Source organism: Odocoileus virginianus, chromosome 3 (assembly GCF_023699985.2).
Source record: "Odocoileus virginianus isolate 20LAN1187 ecotype Illinois chromosome 3, Ovbor_1.2, whole genome shotgun sequence".
In the NCBI taxonomy this organism is placed as follows: Eukaryota; Metazoa; Chordata; class Mammalia; order Artiodactyla; family Cervidae; genus Odocoileus; species Odocoileus virginianus.
The window spans coordinates 53,809,195-53,829,984 of NC_069676.1; the positions used below are offsets into that span (position 1 = coordinate 53,809,195).

General features: G+C 37.5%; 1 protein-coding gene across 4 annotated transcripts in view; it reads left to right on the forward strand.

The window, feature by feature from the left end:
* The first annotated feature begins 584 nt into the window (after nt 1-584).
* RBM27 (RNA binding motif protein 27) overlaps nt 585-20,790 on the forward strand; it is a 62,153-nt gene continuing 41,947 nt past the window's right edge. For 2 of the 4 annotated variants that reach the window (XM_020872327.2, XM_020872347.2), the window contains exons 1-6: nt 585-847; nt 10,970-11,088; nt 13,341-13,465; nt 17,845-17,936; nt 18,601-18,794; nt 19,726-19,989. In XM_020872327.2, the coding sequence (XP_020727986.1) occupies nt 789-847; nt 10,970-11,088; nt 13,341-13,465; nt 17,845-17,936; nt 18,601-18,794; nt 19,726-19,989 (853 nt within the window). In that variant the 5' untranslated portion in view covers nt 585-788. The remainder of the gene's footprint in view (nt 848-10,969; nt 11,089-13,340; nt 13,466-17,844; nt 17,937-18,600; nt 18,795-19,725; nt 19,990-20,790) is intronic. The other 2 variants (XM_020872337.2, XM_020872356.2) reach the window with 1 other exon arrangement.

The following is a 20,790-nucleotide window of genomic DNA, read 5'->3' on the forward strand; positions in this document are numbered from 1 at the left end:
CTTCTGCAACCGTTGCGCCACGTTTTTAAAATGACGATTATTGGAGTCCAAGGCAGGGTTGCCATAGCATTGTGCATAATTTAAGCACAGCAGCAAAAGATACCAGCATGTGTGCGAACAAAATGAGCGTGTGAGGAAAAAAAGTAAAATTTTGCGATCTGTGCACAGTGTCGAACGTGAACGTATTGCACGTTATGTTGCAGATTTACTACAGCTGAGTCATTTCGGGACACTAGTGTGTGTTTCCAGGAAAAAATGGGAGGAAGGAAACAGGCTGAGGGGCTCACCAGGTTCCCCCAGGCACTCCCAGGAGCAGACACCGGTATTCCGCGGCGGGCGGCGGCGTGGTTAAAAAAAAAAAAAAAAAAAAAAGTGCCGCGGCCCCTTTAAGAGCCACAGCACCTTCTCCAAGATACCATCTTGCACCAGCAGTTCACGTAAGCTCTCTACCTACCTTGCTAAATCCCTCCTCCTTTACTGGGTACGACCGGCGGGCGGGGCGAACGAGCCTTTTCATTGGCTTTGCGCGCACGGCCCTCTCTTTCCTACTGGTTCCAGCGCTCGCCACTCGACGCTATCGCCCACCCTCCTGTGCCGTCGGGCTAGGTTGAGTGAGGGCTCTTGGGTTAGTTCCTGTTAGGCCCCGGCCGGGGGAGTAGGTTGAAGTCTCCTAAGATGCCCGGTGGGCTGAGGCACCCGGAGCTGTGAAGAAGGCGTGAGGAGGCGGCAAGGGGCGACTCGCGGCAGGCCCGAACAAGAGCGGCGGCCGAGCCCGCCTTCCCTGCACCATGCTCATAGAGGATGTGGATGCCCTTAAGTCCTGGCTGGCCAAGTTACTGGAGCCGATGTGAGTGAGGCAGGCTGGGCCGGGGCTGGCGAACGTGGGCGTTGGGGGCCCGCGGGGGCGTGGGGGGGAGGGGAAGCGGCATGGGGGAGGGCTGAGCGGAGGGGCCGCGGTCGGGAGGTCCTGGCGACGTCTTCTCTGTAGTACTATCACCATTGTGGGGGGGTGGGGGGAGGAGAGAAAGGGACGTAGAGGCGGTGTGCCTCTGGGAACGGGGCGGGGGGGGGGGGGGGAGGCGGGGAGGACAGCGAGGGCTTTTGAAATACACGTTTTGGGGTGCTCAAAGGGGGAGCGGGAAGTGAGGGAATTTAAAATACTGCTTTTTGAGAACTGAGAGAGTAATCGGGGCTCTTGAGGGATTTTAGAATTTGAATATCGGGATCTTGAAGGGAGTAGCAGGATATCAAGGGTTTTACAAACAGTATTATTCCGGGACTAAAAGATCTAGAAGCGGAGTATTGGGGACCTTTTGGAAGCATGAAAGGAGAGAAGGAGAGTAGGGACATTGAGGGCTTTATAGATATTACTGATGAGTTCTAAGGGTTCAAGAATATTGAATTAAAATAGGGTAGTGGACAGGGATTTGTGGACGTTGAAGTGTTTGGGGAATTATTAGGAATCTGATAAGCCTATTAAGGGATGCTATTATTGAGGAGTTGATAGTGCCAAGAAAGCTGATGATTTTTAAATACCATTAGGGGTTGGGAAAAGTGAGGTTTTTGTAAGTTTGATTGGGGGTTGAAAGGACTACTTGAGTATGTAATATTATTGGAGGACAGGCTGAAAGGGGTATACCGGCAGCACCAAGGGATTTTTAGATGCAGGTATTGGAATAATGAAACGGGTAGTGAAAAGAAAGAGTTTTGTAAATAGTGAGAGGATTGGGGTGTAGGATTATTGGTTAGGGGTTTGTTTCTGTTATCTGGAGTAGTATGGTGGAAATACTGTTGGGAACCTTGAAATAAAGGAATAGCGAAGATATGAACTTTTTGTTGGTTTTGTAACCGTTTTAAAGGGATGAGATGGTGAAGTGTTAATTTGGGACACTGGGGTATAGGTAGTCTCTGAAAGGTATCTCCATGAGCCAAGAGGAGAAGCTGGAAGGAAGGTGGGAGAAGGTGGTATCTAACTCTCTTGGGAAAGAAGGTATGGGAAGAGAAGGAAAGGAATCATTTGCTGCCCCTTTGTCATTTCTACTTCTTACTTTTCCTTCTACTGGAGGTGAGGGCTTTCTGGCTGAAAGAAAAGGAGTACAAGAAGAGATGGTCAGGCTTTGATTCATTAGATCAGATCATTTTAGTGGAAAAATTGAGTTTTTGCAGAGGTGGAAATAAAGGGTAATTCGGGAGGTGTGGAGATGTGGTGAAGTTGGTTGTTAGGAGACTGCTGCTTCCCTGTTGTCTATTTCCTTGTGCTCCTGAGAAACCCTGTTAACTAACTTTTGATGTTTTGCTATTTCGGTTTCTTGGGGTGGGATGGTAACACCTAGGAAGACTCATCTGTAGTCCATTGTGTCAGCCTTGTGAAGATGGTAGGGTGGGAAAGTGAGACAGCATTAGGGGAATTTTGATGTCTGAAGTGGTATTTGTTTTCTGAGGATGTGTGTGTGACTAGAGCACAGGTGTGAATAAACATACTCTAAGGGCTTCTGAGTTTTACATTAGTGATGGTCTAAGTAAAGTGCAGATGACTTCTGGGCACACTTAAAAGTTTTATAGAAGAATATGGGCCTCTTGAGTGTGCATCATACTTTTCCTACATACAGTATCAAGATTGGAGCACAAAGGTGGAAATGGATTGTGATGAAGGTGGGAAATCATGAAGTAGAGTTTGTGAAATTGACCGTATATGGACGAGGCTAAGAATAGAAAAAGGTCTATTAAAATATAGAACAGGAGAGCCTTTGTGTTTTTAGTTGGTTGGTAGATACTTTTGAAAGTAATAAATGGTAATACTTTTGAAAGCATTAAATGTGTGTTTTATGCCTTGAGTAGAAGGTGACAAGTTTTAATATTATAGTTAATTATTTTTTTAAAGCTCCCTAAGATGTTTTGATCTGGGTAATGTTTTTTGATTTTTTTCTTATTATCAGAATTTAGTTTGGGTGGGAACTTAAGTCTCCCTAGGGTGTTTTCACCAGATTTTTTGGACTATTTATGCTGATTTTGTTCATATATATTCTGTAATTTTCATGTGTAAAAGTTATCTTTCAAAATGATTAGTTTCCCCATTTGTTTTGAGTTATATGTTCAACATAAAGCTTACATCATGCCTCTTTTAAAGATTATTTTTGTTACTTTTTTAGTGTTAAGAAAGATCTGAAATCACTGCTTAGATGTAATAATATAGATGATTTTCCTAGAACTACAAAATTACAAAATAAACTACAAAACAAATGCTTATTTTTAACTCATATAGGTAATGGTTTTGGGTGAAAGTGTTAATTAATAAATAGTAAAGGCAAGTGCAAATGTCACATATATTCTCATTCTTAGTCTGTTGTCATGGGAGATTTTTTTTTTGTTTAGACATCCTAAAATGTAAGAAATGATATGCTGAAGTGGGTTGTATTTGTAAGCTTACTTTTTCATATTCCAGATTCAAGAAAATTATCATGGGAGATTGGCATGTTGCTACAACATAGCATTTCAGAGCAGTTGTCAGGCTTTCATATAATGTAGTTGCAGTGGATATGTTTTAATCAGACTGTAGCTGTGTACATGATTTCCTGTTGCACTTTCTTATTTAGCTTAATTTAAAATTATCTAAATTTAGGGAATTCCCTGGTGGTCCAGTGGTTAGGACTCTGTGCTTTCACTGTCGTGGACCTGGGTCAATCCCTATTGTGGGAGCTTAAGATCCTGCAAGCCACATAGATGGCCAAAAAAATAAATAAATAAAAAGTAACTGAATTATAAAAGTTCTTGATTTTTAGGGATTTTTAGTATGGTCCACCTTGTCATTAGTGAAATGAAGTCATGTAAGAGAATATTATGAAACCAGTCTTGTTTGTATGTGTTTGTGCCCCATAGACAAATTAGGAATCTCATACTGTTAGAGCTTATCTGTTTCCACTCTTTTTGTAGATGTGGGACATATCTGTTACCTTATTAGAGGAGGGACAGGAGGAGGGAGACTAGATGAAATGACTCCTTAACTAGCTGTGGGCCACCCAGTGCCATTTTCATTGGCAGTGCAGTAAAAGGGAGAGAAACCATCTTAGTCCAGGAGTTTCTCTCTCTTCCTACTGCTGCATGAATAGAATGATCTCACAGATCTTGTTTGGGGTCCTCATCTTTCTTCAGTTTCAAAATCTTCTAGATATACTAGTTATAGAGACTATGTAGGGATTATACATGAGTAGGACATGTCATGATTTTTTTTTTATTACAAATAACTGCTCACTTGAACTATCAGACTCCTTAAAGATAAGATTCTAAGTAAATCTAGAGGATAAATCAGCCAGTGGAGAAATTTCTACATATTTAGAAAACATTCAAGCAAGCATTTTTTAATAACAAACATGCATTTCTACCAAAAATGTTGTCTTTAATGAGGAATGTTTAAAGTTATTTTTATTTTATATATATTTAATATGTATAAGTACATCTAATTCACTGCTACTTATTAGGTTTATTGTAAAAATTTGTCTTGTGATAATAATTTTGTAATGTATAGAAATACCAAATCACGGCATTGTACACCAGGAGCTAATATAAGTGTTTTAAGTCAATTTTACTTCAAAAACAAACTCATAGAAAAAGAGATCAGATTTGTGATTACCAGAGGTGGGGTTGGCAGGAGGAGAGTTGGATGAAGATAGTAAATAGGTGCAAACTTCGAGGTACAAGATATATAGTACTAAGAATGTGAAGCATGATTAATATAATTAACACTGCTGTGTGTTACATATGAAAGTTGAGATAAAATCCTGACTTCTCATGACAAGGAAAAAATGTGTTTTTTGTTCTTATTTTTTATCTATTGAAATGAATGTTCACTTAATTTATCATTGTAACATTTCATATATATAAGTAAAATCATTAATGCTGGTTCAATTCAGACATACATAGTTCTGTATGTCAATTATATCTCAAACTGAAAGAAAAAAAGCTATGAATAACCAAAAAAAAATTGCCTTGATACATGTTTTGAAGAGAGTAATAGGGTTTATAATACTTTCTGGACAGTTGCATTCATTCATTTATCTGTCATCTGTTTTGGTAGAGCATCATTGTGCGATGCAGGGCATTTAGTTTCTAGATCTTTATTTGAGTCACTGACTTTGGAGAGTTTTCTCACCTTTCTGTGTTAAACAATTACTTATATTAACCTTTTACCTATCTCGCAAATATGAGTATTATAATGCAGACTATAAAAAGTACTTTATATACCAGAATCATTAAATATAAATGAATTTTATGGTTTTTGAAATGTGAAAATATAGTAAACTCTTTTTGCAGAAATACTTATTAATACTAGTGTTAAGTCCTTCTGCCACTTAAAGAATAATCAGTCTAGTGCATGACAGATTCTTATTGCAGGCCCTAGACAAGAATTGGTAGAGAAAGCCATCGACTTGATGTGCAGTTTCTGTGAGTTTAGGCCATATCAAGATCTTTGTAAAAAAAAAAAACAAAACAAAAAAAAACGCTGTAAAACATTGACTTTGTGTCATTTCTGAGTATGATGGGAAAGACACAATAATGTTTGTTGGGATGATTCTATTGATGCAGTGGTCAGGGGGTGTATATTTGGGTTGAACTCTAGAGTTTACATGCTGTTTGTATGTTTGCAGTCCTTACCAAATTAATCTTGACTAGAAATCTCTGCAGTTGCCCAAATGGGAAGAAAAATCACCATGTAGCAGCTTGTTAGATCTCACCTCTTAATAAATGAACTGCAAGGATAAAATGAGTATTTTGTAGGTATGTTCTTGAGACTGAAAAGTACTGATAATTTTCTAAAATGTATGTAGTAGCTTCAAAGAATTGATGTCCCTCTAAAGTTCTGTGGGACGTGTTTAAGGAGACCATTCACTATTTCATAGAAGACTTATTCTGGCCCAAAGACTTCTTGGCAAGTTTTAGTATACTTTAGTTAGGAACGTATTTGTTCTTCTGGCCTTTGGTCTGACTCCTAAATGTTTCTGACTTCACTCTCCCTGGCCCATTTGCTGTAGGCTAGGAGCCATTTATTGCCTTCATAGCCTCGTTTCCTACCAATGTCTTGTCTCATCCTCTCACAGTATTGTTACTTCATTATTAATCTCTTTGTTTAGCCATTTAATATTTTGTATTATAATTATTATTTTTTCATTTCCTTGTGACTGAGGGCAGGGTCTGTCTTGCTTAAAGTAATTCCATTACCCAGCAAGGAGCTTGGCATTTCCTTAACATTTAGTAAATGTCTAATCAGTGTCCTCATATGTGTATTTAGGTTGGTCACAAATAGAAAAGTGTGATTTTTTTTTTTTAAGTAGTCTCATTTTCTGAGTGTGCTTAGCTGGTGGCCACTGTGCTAGGAGCTGTATATCTCCAAGTATCACAATGGTGTTTGCAACTGAGAAACATCTATTTTTCCCCTCCAGATACATCTAGGGGTATTTCCTTCCACATCATCTTCATTCACGAAAGCCCCTAACTAATGATGGGGAGTATGAAAGCTTTCATTAGAAAAGACATGGAAGTACCAATACTTTTGTTTCCTACACAGTAGTAGTAGTACAGTAGCCTCCAGCTAAGCACCTTGAGAGAATCAGATTACTAAAAGCATCTGTAAGACTGGGCTGATAGCTCAGTGGATGTGTCAGTACCTGCAATGGTGATTTCATTAAGAAGAAAAAAGACATTTGAGATTTTTACAGATCAGACATTTCTGGGCAATATTTCTATTAACTTCTTGTGATAAAAATTCATTCTAAGCAATTTTTATTCTTTTAAATAAAAATAGATAATGGAAACATGTTTGTAGAACATTATGCAAGATGTGAATTTTAAAGAATCCTCATTTGTAACTTCCATTAAACTTTAGGAAACTTCTTATGGATCTTTATTTTAACTGAAAGGTGATTACCGATTGAGGCTTATAATACATTAATTTGTCGTGCAGATAAACATTAGAAAAAATGTATATGCTGTGATAGATTTTACTTGCATGGAATTGAAACTGAGTTTTAGTTCCACAGGTAAGCTGTCTCCCTGGTCTTGAATGGATCACTTGATCTGTCTTTACATATATACAAATTTAGGCATCTGTAAAATGAATAATAATTGATCATGGTGTTAAGGGGTTTCCCAGGTGGGGCTAGTGGTAAAGAACCCACCTGCCAGTGCAAGAGACATAAGAGATGCGGGTTTGATACCTGGGTTGGGAAGATCCCCTGGAGGAACGCATAGCAACTCACTCCAGTATTCTTGCGTAGAGAATCCCATGGACAAAGGAGCCTGATGGGCTTCAGTTCGTAAGATTGCAAAAAACCACAACTGAAGCGACATAGCACGCGTACACACATGCTGTTAAGACCTTTTAAAGACTATAGAATAGTACTTTTTGGTGGATGTTACTACCTTTTCTAATCTCTTTGTTATGATGGAAGCCCCTTTTTGTCTAGAAATGTGTGTTTAACGTGGAGATGGCTCCATAATTTTAAAATCTCTTTCCAAGATATACTTTGTCCCTATAGTTAAGCAGAAATGAATTTCCATAAGCTTTGGTTGTAAATGAAGAGCTAAAAGGGTTTTTAAAAAAATTAATTAATTATTTTGGCTGCACTGGGTCTTAATTGCAGCATATGGGATCTTTGATCTTTCATTGCAGCATGTGAACTCTTTGCTGCGGCACATGGGATCTAGTTCCCTGAGCAGGGATTGAAACCCAGATCCCCTGCATTAGGAGAGTGGAGTCTTAGCCACTGGACTACCGGGGAAGTCCCAAGAGCTAAAAGGTTTTAAATACTCTTTGGGTACTGTTTTTGCATAAGAGAAGTAGGAAGTGGCCCTGCATTTGTCTTGTAACCTATCAAGGGTCTTAGTCATGCTCATATTTCTGTGACATACTTCTGGAAGTCTTTTCAGTCTAGTATTAGTATTGGTATCATGTCCATGTCAGTGAAAGTCTCTCAGTCATGTCTTACTTTGCAACCCCATGGACTATACAGTACATGGAATTCTTCAGGCCAGAATACTGGAGTGGGTAGCCTTTTCCTTCTCCAGGAAAGTTGGTACCATAGCTATTATTATAGTATAGCTACTACCATAGCTACAATTATAGTATAGCTACTATTATAGTATACTATTATAGTATAGTATACAACTATAATGGTAGCTATAATAGTAGCTACTATAATAGTAGCTATAATAGTACTACTATAATAGTAGCTATTATAGCTACTATTGGTACCATAGCTACTGTAATATTGTAATTATCAGTTTTTAAAAATTTTATGGTAAGTGGTGATGAAAGAATAAATAAGAGTAATCATAAAGGTACAAAAAAAATCATAGCAAAAAACTCCCTAATGTATTTGTTTCGCCATTCAATTGATGTGACTTATTCTTTCAGACTGGTGATTTCCTTCATTCTTAGTGCACTTTGTGGATACATAGTTCAGTTCAGTTGCTCATTCGTGTCTGACTCTTTGCGACCCAGTGAACCGCAGCATGCCAGGGCTCCCTGTCCATCACCGACTCCTGGAGTCCACCCAAACCCATGTCCATCGAGTCGATGATGCCATCCAACCGTCTCATCCTCTGTTGTCCCCTTCTCCTCCTGCCCTCGATCTTTCCCAGCATCAGGGTCTTTTCCAGTGAGTCAGCTCTTTGCATCAGGTGGCCAAAATATTGGAGTTTCAGCTTCAACATCAGTCCTTCCAATGAACACCCAGGACCGATCTCCTTTAGGATAGACTGGTTGGATCTTGCAGTCCAAGGGACTCTCAAGAGTCTTCTTCAGCACCACAGTTCAAAAGCATCAATTCTTCCGTGCTCAACTGTCTTTATAGTCCAACTTTCACATCCATACATGACCACTGGAAAAACCATAGCCTTGACTAGGTGGACCTTTGTTGGCAAAGTAATGTCTCTGCTTTTTAATATACTGTCTAGGTTGGTCATAACTTTCCTTCCAGGGAGTAGGCGTCTTTTAATATCATGGCTGCAGTCATCGTCTGTAGTGATTTTGGAGCCCAGAAAAATAAAGTCAGCCACTGTTTCCACTAGGAGCTGTTAAATTTAAATGGTCCCATTCCTTTGGCTGTAAACATGATTTTTATATTTTATGCAGAATTCTAACTATCATTTATTAACAATCAGTTGTTCACTCACATTAAACAAATATTTAGAATCTATAATCAGTCTTTCCTTGGTGTCTACTCTTACCTTGTTGTAACTATTCATCTTGAGTTTTATCACTGTTCCATCAAAATGTACTTCATCAGAAACAACCTAATTCTGCATTTGTTTATTAGTCTGAATACTAACTATATGTAGAAGATACCTGGATTTGTTTAACTCACCTCATTTTCCAGTAATCTGAGTTTCGCCTGTTTCTCACTGGAAACCTCATATTCTTACCCAGTGTTATACCTATTAGGTCCTGAGACTCCTTGAAGGTTCCCATAACATCAGGGAAAATAACATTGCTTCTTTTCTGCCATTCTTAGTTATTTAAATAAAAAAATCCTTTCTCTTTGTATTTAGAATATAAATGGAGATGGTATATGTCCATTTTAGAATTTAGCAGTTGGATTTATTAAGGTAATTTGTTCATAATTCTCCAAAATATAATCATTTTATTTACGGATTCCAGCTTTCTTTTAATTAATACATAACTCATCATCTGTGTACTTAGACTTCTAGTGCACTTTGACCTTTGCCCATCATTTTTTAAAAGTTGGTTTTGAGTTTTGTAAAATTGATGGAATTGAAATTTGCTCTTTGAATTTGGTGCATAAATGTTTTAAAAGTATACACTAGAAAGGGAGTAAGGGTGTTGGTGTTGTCTTTTGCTTACTAATACCATAATTAGCATACAATATCATAATATTGGAAATGTGATTGATACCTTGAGCTGAAACTTTTTTAACTTTCTGATTTATAGTAGAGGCCCAAGGATCATAGAATAAGATTAGTGTTTTATAGGGATATAATCATTTTGCTTGCATAATGATTTTACTTCCTGTCATTCTGAGTTTTTTCATTTTATCTTCACAACAGTGCTGCAAAGCCACAAAGGATATATGCTACTTAAGTGTACATTCATGGGGAAAATAGAATATAAATATATAAGCGTGTGTATTTTTTTTAATAAGAAGAAAACGTTCTATTACTTGTAATATATATATATAATGTCAAGTCTGGCAGATTGCTGTACATTAGGAGTTGGCAACTCAAGGATCTTGTGCTGCCCTGGCATAAGAGATAATTTGGAATGTCAAAGTCGGGTTACTACTGACCAGAAAAAAAAGTGACGTAGATAAAGGTTATCTCTGCTGCCCTTTCACCACTTCTCTTACCCTCTCTGTTCTAGCGCCCCAGTCTTTCCTTTCTTCCTAATAGCTGCTGAAGTGTGTGCCAACACAGTGTAAGGTGACATGCTCTTTGTGTTCTTACTTTTTGTCTTAAAATGATCCTTAAGATACTCACTGAGAAGATTAGAGGCAGAAATTGCCATTTTTAGATGCTGGTGCTTGGTATTACAGAGAATGGAAAAGCTGTCCCATCACTTCCCCTGCTTCTTCTTCATTGATCGCTCAGAACAGAGCGTTCCTGAGGAGATCTACAGCACTTCTACAGCTGGGAGTCAAGCTGCACCTTAAGAGTCCATTGCCACCCTGTTACCATTGAGAGCAAATAAATATAGATTCATTCCAAAGTTCTGAGTATAGTTGGAACATTGAAAATAGGAGGCACATTATTTTACAAAAATAAGCAGAAAAAGAAAAAGTTAACTATAGTATATATATAAATATGCTCTTTGTTAACGATAGTCACCTATGTTTGCAGTCATTTTTTAAAACAAAGTTTTTTACTTGAAGCCTTCCAAAACGGGGGTGGTTTCATTAATGACATCATTATTTGGGAAAAAAAATGTTTAAAAATACTTGTTTTCTCTTTGTCTAACTAGATGTGATGCTGACCCTTCAGCCTTAGCCAACTATGTTGTAGCACTGGTCAAGAAGGACAAACCTGAGAAAGAATTGAAAGCCTTTTGTGCCGATCAACTTGACGTATTTTTACAAAAAGGTAATTATTATAGGCCTTCAACCAAGTATTTAAATAGAGATCTTAAATTTAAAACTTCCTGATAAAATCTTAAAGATAAAGCTTGAAAGGAAAGAAATTGGTCAGAGTCCTTTAAATACTTGAATATACCTATTCATGCTTAATTATTTATTGTGTATTCGGCAAAACTTTTTTCCCTTTCCCACTCTGCTCCTCTCCAATATTGAGTCAGTGGTAATTCAAGTACTTTTTAAGTGAAAGAATCCTTGGAGCTTGTGGTAGAATCTAGTTAATGGTTAAAGAGTAACAATTTTTAAGATAAGGAAGCTGGTTATTCTTACTGTTTATTAAGACAATGAAGGTAACTTTTTCTCCTTCTTGACTGGGGCTTCTTGATATGCAAGAAGAAATGGGCATGCTCCTCTTCCTTGTGTGTCTTTAACTTCTTATCTTAGCAAAATCTTGTTCCTAGTCTGCTAGCTTCCTGGGTGCCTCCCTGCTGCTTCTCTGACCTCATCTCCTACCGCTCCCTGTCATTTGTTTCATTCTAGCACCTGGACCACCTTGCTGTTTTGTAAAGCATGGCAAACATGTTCCCAACTGAGGGCTTTTGAACACTGTTTTACCCTTGCTTGAAACACGATTTCTCATGGTTTCTGGCCTCTTCTCAAATGTCATCTTCTCAGAGCGGTTTCCCCTGAATATCCTGAATACAGTATAGGTCACGCTCTCCCCTTCGCATTTTTGCTTTATTATTTTTTCATGGCATTTGTTACTCCCTGTCATGTTATATGTTAATCTGCCTGTTTATCTGTGTATGTCTCTCTCCACCTCCCGTTTGTCTTTTCCTTTGTTAAAATCGGAGACTTGGAACCTACAGACTTGACATGTAGAAGGTACTCAATAAATATTGTTGAATGGACAAACAGGAATGTGGATATTTTATATTTACTAGTTGAGATAGTTGTTAATAATGAGAAAAGATCCTGTAGCTCAAGTATCTGCTGAGAAAGAAAAGATAAGTCATATGGCTTCTCAGTCTAAAACAAAGGATTACATATTTTTGTGCATTTTAAAGGCTTTTTATACAAAATTAATACAGAATTCTTTCAGTACAGATGAGTATTTTCTAAATGTATTAATTTATATTGCTTAGTTTTAATTAAAGATAGTCATGATATGTGTATATTTTAAATTACAAAAGTAATACATGTTTTAAAAAGTGCTTTAGAAATGCAGAGGCATGTGAAAACAGTCTTCTGATCATAAAGTCTTTCGAATGGTCTGATTAATTTGTCTTAAAGTTATGTGTAAGAAGAGCTTACCATTTTATAATCATGGAAAATGCTTACTGTACAAATTAATAACCTAAAAAGTTTATGAAAAGATGCTTTTCTGAAGAAAAAATTTGACATTTTAGAAATAGCTGTTTGTATAAAACATGTAGCAGTTGCGGTGTAAGCAGAATCTGTATTATACTTTTAATATCCTCTTTAGCTCTTCCTGAGGGGTAGGACCCATGGAAGTGACTTAAATTTGGTTTAAGTAACATAAATATCTTGACATTTAATTTTTAATAACTTTCTCTGGTTCTCTCCATTAAAGAGTTTGAAAAAGTTAAAAAATAGAGCAGCCTATTTCATGTTTTACTTAAAACACAAAATAATATTTTCATATCATTCTCATGTCAAAATTTATTTTTCAACTAATTTAAAAATATTTTAAATTAAATATTTGAGTAGGCAATTTAGTTAATTTAACAATATAAAGGTATATCATGAAAGTCTCTCTCACCTCATCTGATCCCTTCCCACCCCCAGTGCATTACCTTATCATTTTTGTGTCCTTTCAGAGTTTTCTTTAATGCAAATATATAGATACAATATTTAATTTTATATCTTGGCCTGTTGATATTATCAGTACTCATTCTTTTTATAGCCGCTGTGTGTTATTGTTTGATTGTCATATGATTTATTTAAATAGTCTCTTATTCATGGAAATTTGGGTTGTAGCCAATCTTTTACATACTCAAACAGGCAATCCTGCATATAAATCATTTTGTACATGTGCAAGTATCTTTAAAGGGTTTTAAACCCCAGAAGTGGGATTCTCCCTCATAAGGGGTAGACTCATTTTTAGTTCCACCAGCTGTGAATCAGATGTCCCACTTTCCTCAGCTTTGCCAATAGAGTGTGTTGTCAAACGTTTGGTTACCTACTAGTCATTCCCCATTTCCCTTTGTGTAACATTTACATATTATTTCTTCTCCTTAGAAACTTCAGGTTTTGTGGATAAGCTATTTGAAAGTCTCTATACTAAGAACTACCTTCCTCCTTTGGAACCAGTTAAGCCTGAGCCAAAACCACCAGTCCAAGAAAAAGAAGAAATTAAAGAAGAGGTAATGTAAAGTTTTCTTTCGCTTGCAGGGACTTCTTAGGTCTTATTACCAGTATCATTCTTAGTTGGTAGTTGACCTCTGTAAAAGCTATTCTCTTTTAACTGGACATAGAGAACAGACTGATGGGTCTGCACAGGAGGAGAGGACTGGGGAAGGGGTGGAGTGGGAGTTTGGGGTTAGCAGATGTAAACTTTTGTATCCAGAATGGATAAACAGCATAGTCCTACTGTGTGGCACAGGGAACTATATTCAGTATCCTGTGATGGTAAACCATAATGGAGAAGAATATGAAGTGTGTGTGTGTGTGTGTGTGTGTGTGTGTGTGTGTATAACTGAATCACTTTGCTGTGCAGCAGTAATTAGCACACCATTGTAAGTCAACTACACATCAGTTAAAAAAAGAATTGGCTTCCAGTGTTTTTTCAGGTAATGGAAACACGAAGGAACTTTTCTTCTGTACTGGATAATGTATAACTTGTGGTTGAGTTCTGGGTTAGGGGATTCTGGTGGTCCTTGCTAGTGTAGGGGTGAGTATCCTACCTGTCCTGCGGGGGCGAGCCCGGGGGTATTTCCCTGGAGGGAGGCAGCGTGCCCTGGGGCTTCCCTGGTGGCTCAGACAGCGAAGAATCCGCCTGCAGTGCCGGAGAGCCAGGTTCCATCCCTGGGTTGGGGAGATCCCCTGGAGGAGAGAAGGGCATCCCACTCCAGTGCTCTTACCTGGAGAATTCCATGGACAGAGGAGCCTGGTGTGTTCAAGTCCCTGGGGTCGCAGAGAGTCGGTCCCAACCAAGAGACTGGTGCTTTCACTTTAGGGCTGCTTCAATGGCTCAGTGGGTGAAGAACCTGCCTGCAATGCAGGAAACGTGGAAGAAGGTGCAGGTTCGATCCCTGAGTCGGGAAGATCCCCTGGAAAAGGAAATGGCATCCCATGCCAGTATTCTTGCCTGGAAAGTCCCATGGATAGAGGAGCCTGGTACAGTCCACGGGGTCGCAAAGAGTCAGACGTGACTGAGCAGCTGAGCACGCAGCATGCGGCACTTAGTACTCTGTGCTTTCATTGCTGAGGGCATTAGTTTAATCCCTGGTCAGGGAAATTTTTTTTTTAAGGTATAGGTTAAATCTTTGTATAATAAGTTAAAAATTTTGCAACATGTGTCCTTTTTTAGAGTCATTGAAGGTCAGTAGATTGAAAGTGTCTGTTTGAAAGATAGCTTGTCTGAATGAGGAAAATTACATTATCTTGAGTTTCGAAAGAACAGTTAAAGAAAAACAAATTGTTACACTATTTCATTTTGTATCTTTGCAGTAAATCCTAATTTTGAAAATTATGGAAAATGGATTTCAGCTTTTATGTATACTACTCCAAATGTCTGGCATTTTTTCCATTTTCTTAGCTTTTATAGTTAACTTAATTGTTATTACTGACAAATAATAGCTGGTAGAATAGTGTGTAAATATAATAGTTTATAGTAATTGTTAGATAACATTGAAGGGAGGAAGTTGTCTTTTTTTGTACCTTCAGCCACTTGCCATTCTCATGAATACTTAGTAGGTATCTCTAAAAGGTTATATTTTTAAAGCCTTATATAAAAGTAACAATAGCTCGTTAATATCAGATATCCAGTGTTTAAATTGCTAATTGTTCATAAATGTCCATTTTTTTCCCCATTTGTTTGAGTCAAGATCTAAATAATAAGGTTGGCTGAACTGTCTTTTTTTTTGTAATACCTTATGTATTCCCTCTCACTTGCCTCATGCCAAGATTACTACTATTCTTATTTCTAATACAGTGTAAGGAAGTGAAGTCTCTCAGTCGTGTCTGACTCTTTGCGACCCCATTGACTGTAGCCCACCAGGCTCCTCGGTCCATGGGATTTTCCAACCCATGGAGTGGGTTGCCATTCCCTTCTCCAGGGGATCTTCCCGACTCAGGGATCGAACCCAGGTCTCCCGCATGGTAGGCAGACGCTTTACCGTCTGAGCTACCAGGGATACAGTGTATTCTTGGTTTTTTCATTTTATGTAATAAGAATCATACAGACTTTTTAAAATCTGTACAAATCAAGCATTTTATTTATATAGCAAGGAAGCACTCATTTATTCTCGACTTAAGTATACTTGAGATTAAAAATCATGTTTGGCAGTGTACCTCAGGATGCTGAATAAAACTTCACCTATATTGCCTTGGATTTTTTGATCTTTCTATGTTTTCCATACCCATGGGAACAATTAATTTAGCTTCCTTAACCTACTGGATGCTCCCTGGATGTAAAAGTCTTAAACTCTTTTTGTCTAGCTTCCTTAGCTTATTTTTACATGAGATTCATTCATATTGTTCATGCCCTTTGACTTTTTTGAACAGCTTATTGATATGTAATTCACCAACTTTACAATTCGCCTATTTAAAATATACAAATGTGATAATTTTCATTGTATTCAGAATTGTGTAACCATCTCCATAATCCATTTTAGAACATTTTCAGCATCCAAAAAAGAAACTTCATGCTCATTAAGCCATTACTTCCAAATGCTTCCAGTCCCAGTCCCCACCCCAGGCAATATACTAAACTATTTTCAATCTCATTAAATTTGCTTATTCTGGACATTTCATATAGGTGGAAGTACACAGTATGTAATCTTCTGTGGCTGGCTTCTTCTGCTTAGCATAACACTTGAAAGGTTCCTCCACACTGTAACATGTATCAGGACTTCTTTTATTTTTCATGGCTGAATAATACTCCATTTTATGAATATATCACATTTTCTTTATCCAGTCATCAGTTGATGGATATTTGTATTAATAGGCAAATAGTTAATACTTTTTATCTATCATAAACAATACTGCTATGAACATTCATGCACAGGTTTTTGTTTGGCTTTATGTTTTTATTATTTTGGGTTCTTTAACTTTTTAAGAATAGATTTTCCCATTAGAAAAGCTAATTCGTAGTTTAGAAAGTTACTTCCCTAAAATTAGGAAAATTCAAGGCGTGAATTAATAGATATCCATTAAAAAAAACTTTAGAGGATATACAAAAGCAAAAAGAAGGATGAAGTTCTCCAAGTTGTTATCTTTTTAAATCTCTTTATATTAACCCCTGCTTCCTACTTACCTATGTATCTCTTCTTTTCATCACCCCCTTTTTTCCCTTAAATTATATTTTGTTGAAGACACTGAGCAAGTCATTTTTGCTCAGCAAAAAACTGAATCATTTGCTCCAGAAATTGGAGTTTTTGACTCTGGATTTTGCTGATTGCATCCTCTGTGTTTTCTATGAATTGGTAGAATGATTTTTTAAATATAGTTTAATAATTGTAGAATGTTTTTGTCAGCACCATATAGTTGTCACATTGTGGCTGCCATTGTGTTGCCTGGATTTTACTAAATTGTTATCTTTTGTTCCATTCATTCACTTCCTGACTTGTGTATTTTTAAATGAGCCTCTCATTAGATGGGCATTTGTTTAGCTCTTCCAAATGTCCTCATTTGTCTTAATTTCTCTCTAATAAAGGCCATGTATATGTTTTGTAACTTATTTATTTTTGGCTGTGCTGGGCCTTGGTTGCTCGTGTAGGCTCTGTCTAGCTGCAGGGCTCCTCTCTGGCTGTGGTGTGCGGGCGTCTGGTTGAGGTGGCTTTTCTCGTTGTGGAGCGCAGGCTCTAGGTGCCTGGACTCAGTGGTTGTGATGCGAGGGCTCAGTTGCCCTGAGGCGTGTGAGCTCTTCCCAGACCAGAGATTGCACCCGTGTCCCCTGCATCGGCAGGTGGATTCTTTACTACTGGACCACCAGGGAAGTCCCATGTATTTGCTTTGAGATTAACTTGTGTTTAAAAAACTAATAGAATCACTAGTTCTGTATTTCTGGTCAATCTTGACTTTAAGTTTTAAAAGAAGCCTTAACATTTCCAATAATTCCGATACCATTTTTCCATAATTCACATAAAATACTTAGTTTTATAGCAGTGGTTAACTTAACCGTTTGTTCCTTAAAGTTTGTCTATGAAATAAATCTAAAGTTCTCCTCAAATGAATTATATTGTGAGTATACTTTGTAATTAGGAAAACACACAAACCATTTTACTATATGATACTTAGAAGTAGAGATTTGTTATTTTTACTGTTACATTTTAAAGAATGAATTAATATTTTCCTCCTACACTGCTATTAGGGTGATATTTAAAATTTAGCATATTGCTGTTAAAGTAATTTCAACATCTTTTTTTACTTCTTCCCGTTGACCAACTTTGGGGGATGTGATTTGATTTTAGTATTTCAGTATATTTATGCCCTCTCTTGTGGCCAGAAAGATTTATGAGGTGGATGTGTTTTATAATTTATGGAAGAACTGTTCTTGTTTCTAATGATTATTTTCATGTAGGTATTTCAGGAGCCAGCAGAGGAAGAACGAGATGGCAGAAAAAAGAAATACCCTAGTCCCCAGAAGACTCGTTCAGAATCTAGTGAACGAAGGTTTGTGTTTAATTAGGAAGACATTGATAACTCACTTTTCAGTTACCTTGTAAGGACATTAGCAGGATTTTTGACATATGCTCTACTCCTCTCATTGTAAAATGATTAAAGAAATAATTTTTTTTCCCCCATTCCCTTTGTTTTTTGTCTTTGTCATACTTTCTCTTCCTTTTATAAACAGTAATCATTATGTGCTTTCCCCAAGAGCTCAGGGGTGGGAGCAGTGTCCTTAGAGAATATTAATGAAATGTTCCATTTGGTTAGGGGTGCTCAGTATTAACATTGTCCATAGCATTTTATATTACAAGTGGTGCGGTATATATGTTGATTCATCAGCCTGCCATCAAAAAATTAGTTTTTGTTTAGGAATGCTTTGTTTTGAACTTTCTGTCTTTTCTAGTTTTAAATATGTTTTTCCTTTTACCCCTCCCCATGCTTTGGATTCACCTCTTTTTTTCATTTCTCCCCACCCAGTACACTTGAAGGGAATGTTTTTTCTTTTTATGTAATGGATTAGAGAAATTACGCAGTGGTTTTACAGCTCTCTGGAAAAGCTTAGAAGTTACGAATTTTGATGAATCACAGAGGATAATTCATATTCCAGATTTGTTTTCTGTCCTGTTTTCTCCAGTGTACCTATGGCTTTCATATCTGTGTATTACAGGACACGGGAGAAGAAAAGAGAAGATGGCAAGTGGAGAGACTACGACCGGTACTATGAGCGGAATGAACTGTACCGTGAGAAGTATGACTGGAGAAGAGGCAGGAGTAAGAGCCGGAGTAAGAGCCGAGGCCTGAGTCGAAGTCGGAGTCGAAGCCGGGGGCGCAGCAAAGACCGGGATCCAAATAGGAGTGTTGGTGAGTCCATGTGGCTTCCCCCTAAAACTCCATAGTTGCTTGTCTTGTATCACAGGGGTGTCAGAACACCGCTTAGAGGTAAATGTACCTTTAATATGGAAACATTGAAGGCAACAGGAGAAGGAGGCGGCAGAGGATGAGGTGGTTAGATAGCATCACTGACTCAATGGATGTGAATCTAAGCAAACTCTGGGATATAGCGAAGGACAGGGAAGCCTGGCGTGCTGCAGTCCATGGGGTCGCAAAGAGTCAGACATGACTTAGGGACTGAACGCCAACAAGCAACCTTTAATATGTCTAAGCAATGTAAAATCTTGAATTGTGTCACAAAAACTTGATTTTTGTCACAAGGTCAGGCTCTATTCTCAGGGTGGCGTCAAAGGAGTTTGACTAAGAAGAAGCTATTTGTTCATGTATCATAGGACATGTCTAAGTTTAAGTCATTTTGTGTAATTGAAACATATGTCCTTTAATCAATAAAACTATTACTGGTGGGAGAGGGTTGCCTCTTTCCGTACCCACACCCCCTACCTGAAAATAATTGATTTGCTTTAAGGTTGGCTAGAGTATTTAAAAAGAAAAAAATTGCAGTAGATTACTGGGATCCCAACCTCTGATATCCTAGGATATCAGTTTGAAAGTCAGTTCTTAGCATTCTTACTAAGTCAGTAGAGAAACTGATCTTTCTTCATTATGTATTGATGTTGATGTTATAAAAGATGATTTTATACAAGTCACTGGTCAAGATCCATCACATTGTTGATGTTCTTGGTTTTAGACTATAGTAATAATGAGAGCACTTTAAAATATGGACAGCTCATTAAGTTTACTTTAGTATTCTCATCTTGCCTTTCCTGTGAAAAAATAAATATAGTTTAACAACATAGAAGTCTGGTCTTATTTGTTTCTTGTCTTTATTTTGTCTCCAAAGCAGAACATAGGGAAAGATCAAAGTTTAAGAGTGAAAGGAATGACTTGGAGAGCTCCTATGTGCCTGTGTCTGCACCAGCTCCGAACTCTTCTGAGCAGTATTCCTCGGGGGCACAGTCTATTCCCAGCACTGTTACTGTGATTGCACCTGCGCACCACTCTGAAAACACAACGGAGAGTTGGTCTAATTACTATAATAATCATAACTCTTCCAATTCTTTTGGTCGAAACCCACCACCAAAGAGGCGATGCAGAGATTATGATGGTAAATTCTCTTCTATGTTGTACCCCAGAGTACTAGTAAAGTAAATGTTGCTAGTAGTGCATACCATTTCATTACAGTCTGGATTTTATTAAAAGGGATGAATGAGGAGAATCTCTTTTGGCATATGCTTCTTTACTTGTTAGATGTAATAGTTTGGCTCTTGTTAACATAGTGTTCATATTTGACCCTTTAATTTATTTTTTGTTTTCCTCTTCTGACACTGTAAGTACACCGCAAAATTTGGTAGACACTAGGAAGTGTCATTTTTTTATGTGCTGTTTGACCCTGGGGATTTGTTAAGCATGTATAACCTACTTACAGTTTTAACTTGGCTAACTTTCCATTTGAATGAATGTATTGGTGTTACGTGTGCAATTATTTTTATTTTTTATTATGGGAATATTTTAAATATTTACAAAAATTCACAAGGTAATATAATTAATCCTAGTGTATTTGTGAGCTCATATCAACAGTTGTCAATTCATAGGCAATCTTGTTTTCATGTATACTTCCACAGCTCCTCCCAGGCCTGTATTATTTATAGCAAATGACTGGACATCGTAACATTTTTTCTTTAAATATAGAATGTATGTATTTTTGCTTTTTATTTATTTTTAAGTAGCGAATAGAATCACATGATTCAGGCATTAACTCACCCTCACCCTGGTCTCCCAGCCCAAAGATATTTTCAAAGCCAATTTAATGCTGTCAGTTTCTTGGTATCTTTCCACTTAGTCTATGCATGTGTATATAAAAACACATTCTCCCCCACTTTTTTTTAACATAAATGTTATTGTACTT